Here is an 11,736-nt window from a genome sequence, read left to right as displayed (position 1 = left end):
AGAAATGTTTATTTGCCAAAGGCTTCGGCTTATCAGCACTCGCACAGCTGTTGGATAACCCAAAATAAATCCGGGCTAAAGAGAAATAAAATTACGGAAGAAAAACTTACCCGACGCGACCTAACTCAAGTGCATTGAGTCTTATCTATGGAAAATGGAAAATGACAAGGCAGCATGAGCCAAGTTCAAAGCCGATATGGTATGCATTTGACAAGGTCATTGGTGTGCTAGACGTATTTATTTGCACAACTGCAAGCTGGGGGCAAAATCGTTCTCCAACAGGGCGTATACGTTATGGCAAGTTCCAACTGTTTTTATCATCCGCTGGAACACGGCCTTTTATTTATTTAATTAGCTCTAGCTATAGATATAGCTTTAGCTTTAGCTTTGGCTTTCGTTGTCTTTGCTGATATTACCTGTGGGTGGCATTATCGTGTTAGCCCAGTTGACTTCTGGCTTCGTTGCCGAAAGGTATGGCCAAAATGTTAAGTTTCTGTCTAATCGTACTACTGGCTCCTGCTGTTCTGGCCTACTTCGAGGGCTGTGATAACAGCTATACCTTGAATCCGGGTACCACCTACGTGGAGTCACCCTACTATCCCGGCAATTATCCTGGCGGCACATCCTGTCGCTATAAGTTTACCGCTCCCTTGGACTATTACATTCAAGTGCAATGCACTATTGGACTGCCATCGGTGGGCCAAGATATATAGTTTTCATAATGGAAAATACTTAAAGGTTATTTCTCGCCCCATCCAGAATAATGGGCAGTGCAACACGGATAACTTTTGGCTGGACACCGAGGGTGATCTTCTCATGCGTGGAGCTGAAAATTTCTGCGGCTCTGGAACCTTTTCGCGGCAATCCCTCTTCACGGAATTGGTTTTCGCTTATATTTCCACCGGAACGAAGGGCGGTAACTTCAAGTGCACCTTGACCGCTGTTAAGCAGAACTGCAACTGCGGCTGGTCAGCCACTTCCCGGATTGCTAATGGCCAGCAGGCAGCGGACAATGAATATCCCAGCCATGTGGCTCTTAAGGATGTGACCAATAATCAGGCTTCGTTGTGTGGGGGTACGATAGGTGAGTAAATATGTTAAATAAGGGTTAAGACACCTGTAAATTAAAAATTGAGAAAGTTGTTTATCCTATTTTCGATGTTTTTTATTTTCAGTGGCCCATCGTTATATCCTGACTGCTGCCCATTGTATTTATAGTGTCAACAAGGCTACGGACTTAGTAGCCATTGTGGGAACCAATAATTTGGCCAATCGTAAGTTTATACTTTCATAAATACAAAAATTTTTTTAAATATATAATAGCAAATAATTAACCCCCTAAAAACCCCTTTTTAGCTTCCAGTTCTAGGTACTATCAGCAATATAACATCCAGCAGATGATACCCCATGAGCAGTACGTAAGTGATCCCAATGTCAACAACGATATTGGAGTTCTGATAACCGCCAGCAATATTCAATGGTCAAGAGGAGTAGGACCCATCTGTCTGCCGCCAGTGGGAACGTGAGTGTAGGTTTTAATATTAATAAATAAATATATAACTTAAATATCCCATATAGAACCTCACTATTCACCTACGATACAGTCGATATTATTGGCTTTGGTACGATCTTCTTTGCCGGACCCACATCCTCGACTCTGCAGAAGATCAATGTGAATGTGGCGACCAATCAGGATTGCCAGACGGAGTACAAAAATGTAGCCACGATATACTCTGGCGAAATGTGCACTTATGATTATTCAGGAACTGGACGGGATTCCTGTCAATTCGATTCCGGTGGTCCAGTTATCCTGCGAAAGTCCAAACAGTTCCTGGTGGGAATTATCAGCTTCGGAAAGAGCTGCGCCGAATCACAGTATCCGATGGGTGTGAATACCAGGGTAACGTCGTATTTAACTTGGATACATCAGAAGATCGGCTATTCCAACTGTGATGTCAGCATGTAAAGGAAATAAAAGATTTGTTTAATAAGCTTTGTTATTTGGGAATTGGAAGAATTTACTTTCTTATTTTGAGCTTAAAGGTAGGGACACCAAAAGTAGATAGTTCTAGTCAGAGAAGCCAATGCTATAAAGAGTTAATTAAATAAAATATTATTGAAAATATTGTAAAGTAAAGTAATTAAATAAGATTTTAAATATATTTCTTTAAGTAAAAGAATTCAATTATTTTTAAAAATTATTTTTAAAACATTTTTCTTCACTGTTGCAAAATAATCTTTTGCCTGCATTTAAACGTAAAGTAAATAGCAATATTTCTTCACCTTGACTTCAAAATCCATATTAACTTTCTTAAATATTTGTTAAGATATTAAATATACTACAAACTTCTCATCTTATCGTCTGCAGAGCTCTTATATAAGCTGAGCAATAGCTTTTTGAGTTTACAGCTGAAGTGTCAGCCCTGCCATCATGTGCGAACTTAAATTTTCGATTTTTCTCGTGACTTTCTTAGTCAGCTTAAGTAGTTTAGTTCGTGCCCAGCAACAGTGCACTAGGTTCTATGATCTACAACCAAATCGTATGATTAATATAACCAGTTTTAACTATCCCGGAGCCATACCAACTGGTACTAACTGTCGATTTCGCTTGAAAGCTCCCAGCAATCATGTGATATATCTGAGTTGTCGATTCGAGTTGGTGAGTACTAAACTTAAGCAGTATATTCTGCAAGATCCTGTTTACTTTTCTTGAAATCAAAATTAATAAAAACTGTCTGCCTTTGGAAAAATCCTTTACCCTTTAGTTCCCCGACACCTGTGGCTCAGAGTTCTTGTTCATCTCCCGCGATGGCGATCTGCAGTTTCGCGATGGTGAACGCTACTGCCGCATGGGGCAGATCAATCGGATATCCAACTTCCAGAGCATGGCCTTTGCCTACTATTCCAGCAGTCCACAGACCCAGCAGCGTTCTAGACTCAACTGCCAGGCGGTGGCACGTCCAGCGCCCTGCGATTGCGGCTGGTCTTTCCCCAACAGGATAGCCAATGGCGTGGAGGCAGGGAAACATGAGTTTCCCTCAATGGTGGGCTTAAGGGATCTGTCCTCCAATCTGCCTATATTCTGTGGTGGAACCATTATCAGCGATAGGTTCATTATGACGGCAGCGCACTGTACTGCCAGGCAACCGGTTGCCAGTAGGCTGTTGGCTTTGGTGGGAGAGCATGACTTAAGCACAAGTTTGTTTTAAATTAATAACTAATACTTTAGCTAACTAATTTATAAATTTCTTGAATAGGTAGTGAATCTATTTATGCCGCTCAGCATCGCATTCAGAGTATCATTAACCATCCTGGCTATATGGAAACTGCTTCTGATAACATAAACGACATAGCTCTGCTCCAGACGGTAACGCCCATGGAATGGTCCCGAGGAGTTGCACCCATTTGTCTGCCCATTCGACAGGCGTAAGTTTAACTACTACTATTATAATAATCACTAACTATTTGAAACCCTTAGAGATAGCAACTTTAACTACCAAAATGTAGACATCACCGGCTGGGGAACCTTAGGCTTTGCTGCTGCCAAATCGAATACCCTGCAAAAGGCCACCCTGCTGACCATGGACAATGCCGTCTGCCGTAGTCGTCTCAACTCCAGCATAGCTCCCAGTCAGCTTTGCACCTACGATGCTGGAGGCAGGGGTCAGGATTCTTGTCAGTATGATTCCGGTGGCCCAGTGATCCTGCGTCAGCGGGAAAGGATGTTCCAGCTGGGCGTGATCAGTTTTGGCCGAGCATGCGGTCAGCCCTTTGGCATTGGGGTCAACACACGGGTCACTTCGCACCTCAACTGGATGTGGCGATATATAGGCGGGGCTGTGTGTGTGCGTTAAGGAAGTGCAAGTGATGAATGTGAAAAGATTTGGAAACTGGGAGAAAAAATGAAGAATGTTTGAAAGAATCAGAAAAAGTTTTGAAGTTTTCTGAAAGTTTAAATCTGTTTATATTTCTATATTCAAGCTCTATTAGTTATCAACTTTATTATTATTATTTTAACTTCCAAATAAAATAAAAATTACATTCTATATAGCTTTTATTTTCCTTAGTGCACTCGCATAGTTTAAACATATATATAAATCCATAGAGTCATTCCTTAGCCGACCTCCTTGCACTTGCCAGAGGCATTTGTCGTCGTCGTGTCTTGAGTTTGGCAAAGTGTTGACAAAGGCCTTAATTTGCATTTAAATTAAAAAGCAGTGACATGTTTCTGCCTACATTTAAACAACGAACAATCTCGAACAAAATCCCCGCACTAACCAATCATGCCCCGCTGGCCATCAAACACCGCCAGGCATAGTTCTTTGTACGCAATAAAGTTTTATCAAATACACTTTCGGGATAAGGGTAGCTCTATTTTTACTCTACATGTTGTTATAATATTAAATACTATTAATATTGTTAATATTTTAAACTTAAAACAAGAATTTGGTAAGATTTTAGACTTAAAAAAAAAGCTTAGATCTTAGATCTATAATATTCCCTTTGAGAATCGAAAAAGTATCTTAAGCTCCTTCATGAGACTAACACCCTTCCTGGTTTAGTCTTAGAATTTATTGTAAAATTGCCTTCTTCCCTCATAATTGTTGTTGTAATTGTGTACTAACTCAATTTCATGTCTCGCAGTTTCTTTTGTTGTTCTTGTGATTTCCATTTGGAAATTGCGTTAAATTCAGGCCAGGCAGAACTTCTTATCATACCACCGAAAAAGGACCTCGCACTAGTGCAGCTGATGCAAAATTAATAAATGTTCATGTGACGATGGCAAATTGTGTTCTTGGTCTATGATTTTCATTTTGGCTTTGTTGTTTAAATTGCCCCGAAAGTCTCGAGTCGCAATCAAATTGAATTCCTTCTGGCCGTAAATAAATTATGTTATTTGTTTTCGCAGCAGCCTATATATATATATATCTAAATCTATATCTATATCTATATCTATATATATATCTATTGAAGAAGAAAGGGAAAGATTTTTTGGCCCAAACTGAGTAAACATTGGTATTAGTGTCATTGGCTTTGGGAAAACTTCAACGTTTGTCTCTCTGGGACTTTTCAGTTTTGAAGTAGTTTTCCCCTAAAGTTAACCAAAATTTGTTTCGCCCAAGCGCTTGACTTTTATCATTTTCAAATTTTTTTTTGTGGATCCAATTTCGGCTTAGTGGAATCCCAATCAAATACAAATTTTATTCCGTTTAAATAGTAAATTTGGGGGAACCAGACCATAGAGATGCCATTGTTTGTTAGAAACCTACCAATGATTCGTCATTTGGCTAGACGCAGTCTTATCGATGGCCGACGTTCATTGACCACCATTTTGGGCCTGGAGAAGGCTCAAGGCAAGGATTGGCCCGTGCGAGAGGAGAGCTTTGCCGCTGTCCAGCTCCTTAGGCAGAGGCAACAGCATCGCCAGTGGAGCAACAATGTCTATCACCTGGACTCGGCCATGTTTCGACCCGTGGTCAAACCGGATGAGATTGGATCACAGCGTAACAATGTGGTGGCTGCGCAGAATGCGGCCAAGAGGAGGGATGCCAAGTTGATGCAGTTAGCGGATGCACACGCCAGGGAGCAGCAGCAGCAGCAACAGCAGGAGGATTATGAGGAGCAGCTTGGTCGTGAGCCAGAGGCCAAGGATGAAGATCATGACTATGAGTCTGATCTGGAGATTCGTTCCGTTCGGGAAGCAGTCTTCGGTCCGCCGGAGGACAATTACGATGAGGAGCTGGATCGAGCTAGGGAGGCGCAGGAACTACTCCAGCGGGTCACCGCCACCGCCTCTAAGCAAGAAGAGGGTCTGACACCAAGAAACTCCATCTCCCGAAAGGTCATCTCGCCGTACAACTCCTATCGCAGACATCGCACTCGCTGGGCCGAGTTCAGGCATACCATGATCTATGGCCGTACTTGCTACTAGGCATCCTGAGGTGCTGTATCCTTCTGATGAAGACAACAACAACTTTACTCCATTGATGTGCATACATTGGATACCGAAAATTTCATGTATTTCAAGAATTAACAAATAAATTAAGTCTTAAAATAAGAACTACGATAATGCTATGATTAAATAAGGGTGAGAAATGTGGTTAGAAAGGATAGAAATGATTCTTATTAGCTTAAAAGAAGATATGGTTACTGTTATTACATAATTTGTTATTAAAAATAAATCAAGAACAAGTCTAAATCTAGTTTTCCCTTTAAATAAAACCCCAAACCTAGCAGCCTTGCCTTCATACATCCCAAATACTTTTGGGATGCCAAAACAATTTTACAATAAACTAAAAAATTATTTAATATTTAAAAATGTTCAAAATTCTCAAGAATCTTACTGCCCAGGGTCGCTGCCTAGCCCGTGGCTTTCACACCCATCAGAAAGTATACCAAGAACCCGGCGTCTTTGTCCATCCGGAACTGCGTCGCACCATTCCCTTCGTTTACTTCCGGAAGGGTGAACTCCCAGCCAAATTGGAAATGGATATACTACCCAGTCGGAGCTATAGAATGTCTCCCACGGAAAAGAATCGCAGGAACAAGGAGTATCTACGTCAGTTTTGCAAGAGGCAAAGAAGTTGCTTCACCCGCAGTTACATTTGGTCTGAGTTCAGGCGAAAGATGATCTACGGGAGTTACTAGCAGGACTTATGGCTTGGGATTGGGCTATAGGGTTTTCTTTCTGAGTTTTGTGGTCTAAAAAGTTTTTTGTTTTGATCAGGTTGGAATAACCTTATCAAGATTTATGACTTTTTAAACCACAAAACCTCACAAAGTACCAAATGAATGTTAAATTAAACAAATAAATTACTAAGTAAAGGAAAGAAAGAGGTTTTGGGGTAAATGGAGGTATTTGAACTCCTTCTAAAGTTTGCCAAAAAGCATGATAATGTTGATCTTTAACCGTATTATAACTTTGACTAGCCTTAATAATCTCAATAGTTTCCTTCCTCATCTTAACCTTTAATATACTTTTCCTAAGAATACATAACAAAGGAATTTCCTCACTTATCTAACCCCCCTTCCATTCCATTTTTATTATTATCCCAAGTATTCTTAACCCTTTTTCCTACTTAACACGCAAGTTTGCTCTCCAGCCAAAAACTAGCGACATACTTTGGCATGCCTTCGCATCCTTCGGCTCTGAGGAAACACAAACAAGGACCAAGGACCAATGGCTCAAAAAAAAAAAAAAAAAGTGGCAAAAGGAGAAAGAATGGAGAGAGGCAACCAAGTGCACTCAAGTAATATGCTTCATAATTTTTATTGTCAAGCCCCTTTCTTTTTGGCTCGGGTGGCACTGGCGCGCACTCGACAACAAAAGCTCAAAAGCGCTTGGGAAAAATGTGAAAATGCAGAATAAAAAAAAAAAAAGCAAAAACAAAACAACAACAAAATGACTATAAAAAAGCAAAGGCTGAAAATGAAGTGCACAAGGGGTGGGGGCATGGCTGGATGGGTGGTGGCAGAGACAAGAGTGCAACAAAGCAGAGCGGGTAGCATAAATTTTATAATATAGAAAAAATCAATGGGCAGCCAGCGGTGGCAGGAAAAAAAAACTGCAGAGCAGCAAGGATTACAGCAAGGGACTAGACTGCTGAGGGTCCAGCCACTTTTCATGCAAAAGCACTGTCCCACTAGCAGGCACTGAGAGAAATACTAAGTTAAAATATAAATACTAGAAAATATTAGCTAAAAATATATATCAAAAAATCAACTTAAAATCTGGAAAACTATATAAGTTAGTCTTACTTTTTATATTTTTTTAATCTATAATTTTTATTAATTATAATAATTTTCTTTCTCTGCATTTCCCCTTATCCCTAGCAATCCTTCTTTTTCACTTCAAAGTTGCACAATTAACTTGCCCCGCAAATGCTGTGATTTTGCCACTCCGCTCTCATTGTTGCCAGTTAATTTTGATGTATATTTTTTTATTGCCTTGTTGCAAATTTGCATTTTGCAATTTTCTCCTTTTTCATCCACTGCACTTGGTGGCGTAATTAGGCGAAAAACTCTTTTTTTTACGGCTTTGATGTTAGGGCCATCCTGCGAACTGGGCTAAGTAAGGACGCGAGCCAAAAGGCTTTTTAATTGTTTAATTATGTTTTGTGCTTTGGTCTCGAGAGCAGGCAATACGACAAGTTGTTGAAGGTAAAGTGATTTGGGGGGAACAGAATGAAAAAAAAAGACCTTAAGCATATAAAGATATATCAGCTAAACTCATCATAAAAGTTAATAAGAGAAAAAACGAAAGATCAGCTTTAAAGAATTTTTAAAGGATTTTTTCAAAACCTAAAAACTTTTTAGTTTCTCTACAAAACTCAGCTTCGTATTTTAACCTCTTTTCTTCCACTTTTTGGCTTAGTAACCCCATTGTTAACTTTCACCACTTTTCCCAAAACCTTTTCACTCCGTTCACTTTTTCTACGTTCCATTCACTTGACAGACAAACAAACACAATAAATAAGCAATAAATTTATATTCTCTACTTTCGGCCAAAACTAAGAAGCCATCACCGAAGGACTACCATCCAGCTGTTGGCTATACCAAAATCGGAGGTATCCGGACCACCATCTTCTAACCAAATCCTTAGAAACCAAAAAAGATCTCTCAAAATGCTACTGACCAAACCAAGCCTTTCGGCCATATCCACATATTTGAGATTGGAAGTTCGCAATTCTGCCTGTCGGATGACTGGAAGATTGGCCTATTCGACGGGATGGAAACAGGAAACTAATAAGGACTACGAGAACTTGAGCTATCAGCGAGATGAACCCAATCCGGAGTATCATCATGCTCCGCGGTGTTTCGTTAGAAGCTTCCAGAAGCACCAGGAGCAGACGCAGGAGCGCGATGAAAGGCAGACGATTCGTTTCCGGAATCCACGGTACCGCTGGGCGGACTTCCGGCGACGAATGGTTTATGGAACTTACGATATCTAGGAGGGTTCCGCTCGGTGCTTCTCTTTTAGAATTGGGATCTTCATGGGCTAACTAACCGATAAACATGCATCTGAAAGCATGGTTAGAATCATAAACTATATATATTGTACAGTAACCAGGTTCATGTGGCCAGAAATGCGGTTCAAGCTTAAGCGACCGATCAAATTGCAATATTATTTACAAGACAATACAATAAACATGTGGTTTTGGTTATTAATAATAACTAAATCTACTAGATAATAAACCGCCTTGTATCTAAATCTTTAAAACGAAGGAACTAATTTTCCCTTCCCAACCAATAACTTTATCTCAAAACTGACACCATAAAAAATGATAGGAAAAAAGGACATTTAATATAAAAAATCTTTAATAAGATACATTCTTTTCCATTGAACTGTTTACCCACACTCACGACTCTTAAATAGAGTCCGTTACTACTTGACTTTTTACCATCATCTCCGCAAAACTGTCGGTTTCCGTAAGGCGATGATTCGGCAATCGAAGGATGTTGATGAAGAGAGTCCTGTGTGGCTGGAAACTTAGCTCCTCCGTAACTCGCACGATATCCTGTCCGTTATCAAGGTCCATGTGGCGCAGGTTAAGAAAACTATTGACCAACAGGAAGGGCGGCCTCTTCAAATCGGTCCACGAGCCCTTGCGCTCCTTGATCTTCACGGGCACAGATCTTCGAGCGTAGGGCGACCTCTGCTTTGACATTTGACGACGCTGTTCTAAGCATTTGTCCGTCTTATAAATCTGGTATCCGATCAGGGCCCGACCCAGGATCATTATGCGACAGGAGGTTGTGCTAACGATGCTTCAAGAATACTTTTAAAATTTAGGTTAACCAAAGTAAGTAAAACCAGATTTTCATAGTGTTGTCAATAAGTGAATGTTACGAGATTCGTTCAGCTTTAAATGATTCTTAAATCAAAGCCATCTAGGAATGTAGACTTTGTTTATGTAAACTAAATAACAAATTTATTGTCTACTTCTTTCACATCTTTGGATTTAGCAATACGAAAGGCAGTTTCCATCTGAGTCCAGTCGAAGCTCAAGTCCTCACAATCTTCCAATTCGACATAAAGAAGTCCCTAAGATCGCGAGGAGCATCCTTCATGTACACCGAGTCCAGTTCGTGGAGAGCCAGGAAGCTCTTGACCAGAATACGAGGTGGACGTGAGGACTGCACTGGGGCATTCATTCTGGCATCTGGGACCACAGGAAATGGTCGTCGGGTTCTTCTTTGATGCAAATTTCTACTGTGGGGGGAGGTGGTAAGTATCCAGCCACCAAGAGATCGACCCAAAGACATGATGGCTAAGGTTGAAGGGGGGGTTCAAGGGTACAAAGAATCCGAGAATTCTTTCACTGTTATTTCAAATTTTATCTAAGCCGAAAAGAATTAACTATTGTCTGTGATTTTATAAGGAATGCTTACTATAATGTTAAAAATTTAATGTGAAATTGATTGAGTTTTTCAGAATATTTATAGAATATTTTCAGCTTGTTTCGTAGCTTTAAGTTCCAAGTTTGAGGCATATGATTTACATTTATCTTTAAACTATCATAAAGTTTATAAAATTAATGACTAAAATTCTCTTTCCCATTTGATATTCTACACATAACCCAAAAGCATAAGCCTAGTCCTGGTTAATACCTTTTAATTTCGATTTTGAATCTAGAAATAAACTGGTTTCTCGTATTCGATTTTTGTGATGTAAATGGATTTAATTGGCCCAGTCGTGTGTACAGTGGCTATGTGCTGAAAAAAGGACTGCTATGCTTACTAATTTCTGACCACAAACCGAATTTACTTTTGAGGGTTAGCAAAATATTTGTAAAGCGGTTCCAAAAAGCAGATTCTCTTGGAATTTCAGGATAATTCTATTGGTTAAGTTTTAAAACAGAAATAATATGTATAAAAACTGTACAATCTGGCTTAGGGACTTCCTTACTTTTTGAGTACTTCTTAAAGTTAAAATAGTTTTTTAGAACATCGAAGTTTTCCGTATAGGTCGGCCATTTTGTATTTTCATTGCTGGGGCTTTTTGAGCGACGACGATTTGGCGGCTTTTGTGCAACGCGTGGTTTTATGTAACAGGCCCCAATCCCTAGTCCGCGAAAATCCTACACCCACACACACACACCCGCAAAACGTCAATTGCATGAGCCGGGCACGTCGATATTTTTACCAATTTTTTAGCCAGCCCCTCGCGCAAATTGCTTTTTGAGCTTGTTAGAGTTTTTTCGGCCCTCATCCTGCATCAGATACACTCCAACACACTCCCACACACACACATACGCTAATGAATAGTCAAAGTCCAGGCGATTGCAGCAGCATGTTGTATGTAGCTGCTGCAAAACGAAAACTAAACGCAATGTTTAGGCTGCATTACGAGTGCAACGGCTCCTGTTGCAGCAGCAGGAACAGCAGGAGAAACGGCAGAGAAGCAGTCAGGAGTAGCCAGGACAGCGCCCGCCATTTTGTAATCAAATGCAGCACAAAAGTATGCAAAGGAAATTGCCAGAAAAAAAGCAGCGAGTAAAAAGTGTTTTGCGCATTGGCTTTCTTCGTACAGTGGGTAACCGCTAGGGAGTTCCTCAAGAAAAGAATTTTAATTTTTTCAATTTTATTATTTTTTCGTTTATTTGTATTTTAAAATCTTATTAAAAGCAAGAAAGTTTCTTTTTTTACTTTTCGTCTTTTTGCTTTAAAATTTCGAAATACTTTCCTAACCATCTCTTTTCCACCGATTAGAAGCACCTCCCATAGCTTTACTTC

General features: G+C 40.0%; 7 protein-coding genes across 8 annotated transcripts; 5 read left to right on the top strand and 2 right to left on the bottom strand.

Annotated features, from left to right (window-relative positions):
* Positions 1 to 245: 245 nt before the first annotated feature.
* On the top strand, positions 246 to 1,991 carry LOC108105403 (venom serine protease). The gene is made up of 5 exons (XM_017211947.2): positions 246 to 695; positions 760 to 1,084; positions 1,176 to 1,274; positions 1,357 to 1,522; positions 1,579 to 1,991. The coding sequence occupies exons 1-5, from the start codon at positions 474 to 476 to the stop codon at positions 1,964 to 1,966; spliced, it is 1,200 nt and encodes a 399-aa protein (XP_017067436.1). The 5' UTR covers positions 246 to 473; the 3' UTR covers positions 1,967 to 1,991.
* A 440-nt stretch (positions 1,992 to 2,431) lies between these two features.
* LOC108105395 (venom serine protease) lies at positions 2,432 to 3,905 on the top strand. The gene is made up of 4 exons (XM_017211940.1): positions 2,432 to 2,659; positions 2,766 to 3,198; positions 3,258 to 3,426; positions 3,479 to 3,905. Exons 1-4 carry the CDS (start codon positions 2,432 to 2,434, stop codon positions 3,852 to 3,854), a joined length of 1,206 nt encoding a protein of 401 aa, XP_017067429.1. The 3' UTR covers positions 3,855 to 3,905.
* Positions 3,906 to 5,056: 1,151 nt separating this feature from the next.
* LOC108105401 lies at positions 5,057 to 6,061 on the top strand. The gene has a single exon (XM_017211945.2). It carries the CDS (start codon positions 5,246 to 5,248, stop codon positions 5,930 to 5,932), a length of 687 nt encoding a protein of 228 aa, XP_017067434.1. The 5' UTR covers positions 5,057 to 5,245; the 3' UTR covers positions 5,933 to 6,061.
* Positions 6,062 to 6,170: 109 nt separating this feature from the next.
* LOC108105402 lies at positions 6,171 to 6,888 on the top strand. The gene has a single exon (XM_017211946.2). It carries the CDS (start codon positions 6,319 to 6,321, stop codon positions 6,646 to 6,648), a length of 330 nt encoding a protein of 109 aa, XP_017067435.1. The 5' UTR covers positions 6,171 to 6,318; the 3' UTR covers positions 6,649 to 6,888.
* A 1,452-nt stretch (positions 6,889 to 8,340) lies between these two features.
* On the top strand, positions 8,341 to 9,195 carry LOC108105398. The gene has a single exon (XM_017211943.2). It carries the CDS (start codon positions 8,625 to 8,627, stop codon positions 8,949 to 8,951), a length of 327 nt encoding a protein of 108 aa, XP_017067432.1. The 5' UTR covers positions 8,341 to 8,624; the 3' UTR covers positions 8,952 to 9,195.
* Positions 9,196 to 9,300: 105 nt separating this feature from the next.
* Positions 9,301 to 9,740, bottom strand: LOC108105397. The gene has a single exon (XM_017211942.2). It carries the CDS (start codon positions 9,738 to 9,740, stop codon positions 9,369 to 9,371), a length of 372 nt encoding a protein of 123 aa, XP_017067431.1. The 3' UTR covers positions 9,301 to 9,368.
* A 67-nt stretch (positions 9,741 to 9,807) lies between these two features.
* On the bottom strand, positions 9,808 to 10,461 carry LOC108105399. 2 transcript variants are annotated; one of them, XR_001772354.2, is made up of 2 exons: positions 9,944 to 10,461; positions 9,808 to 9,891 (listed from the first exon to the last, which is right to left on the bottom strand). XR_001772354.2 is itself a non-coding variant. In XM_017211944.1 (1 exon), the coding sequence occupies exon 1, from the start codon at positions 10,264 to 10,266 to the stop codon at positions 10,006 to 10,008; it is 261 nt and encodes an 86-aa protein (XP_017067433.1). In that variant the 5' UTR covers positions 10,267 to 10,461; the 3' UTR covers positions 9,914 to 10,005. The 2 variants fall into 2 exon arrangements, 1 of the variants encoding a protein (XP_017067433.1); XM_017211944.1 differs by lacking the exon at positions 9,808 to 9,891 and having other exon boundaries at positions 9,914 to 10,461.
* Positions 10,462 to 11,736: the final 1,275 nt, after the last annotated feature.

The sequence above is a fragment of the Drosophila eugracilis genome, unplaced genomic scaffold (assembly GCF_018153835.1).
Source record: "Drosophila eugracilis isolate 14026-0451.02 unplaced genomic scaffold, ASM1815383v1 contig_1765, whole genome shotgun sequence".
Lineage (NCBI taxonomy): Eukaryota > Metazoa > Arthropoda > Insecta > Diptera > Drosophilidae > Drosophila > Drosophila eugracilis.
Note: the sequence above shows the minus strand (reverse complement) of the source record. Positions and strands in the feature narration are given on the sequence as shown.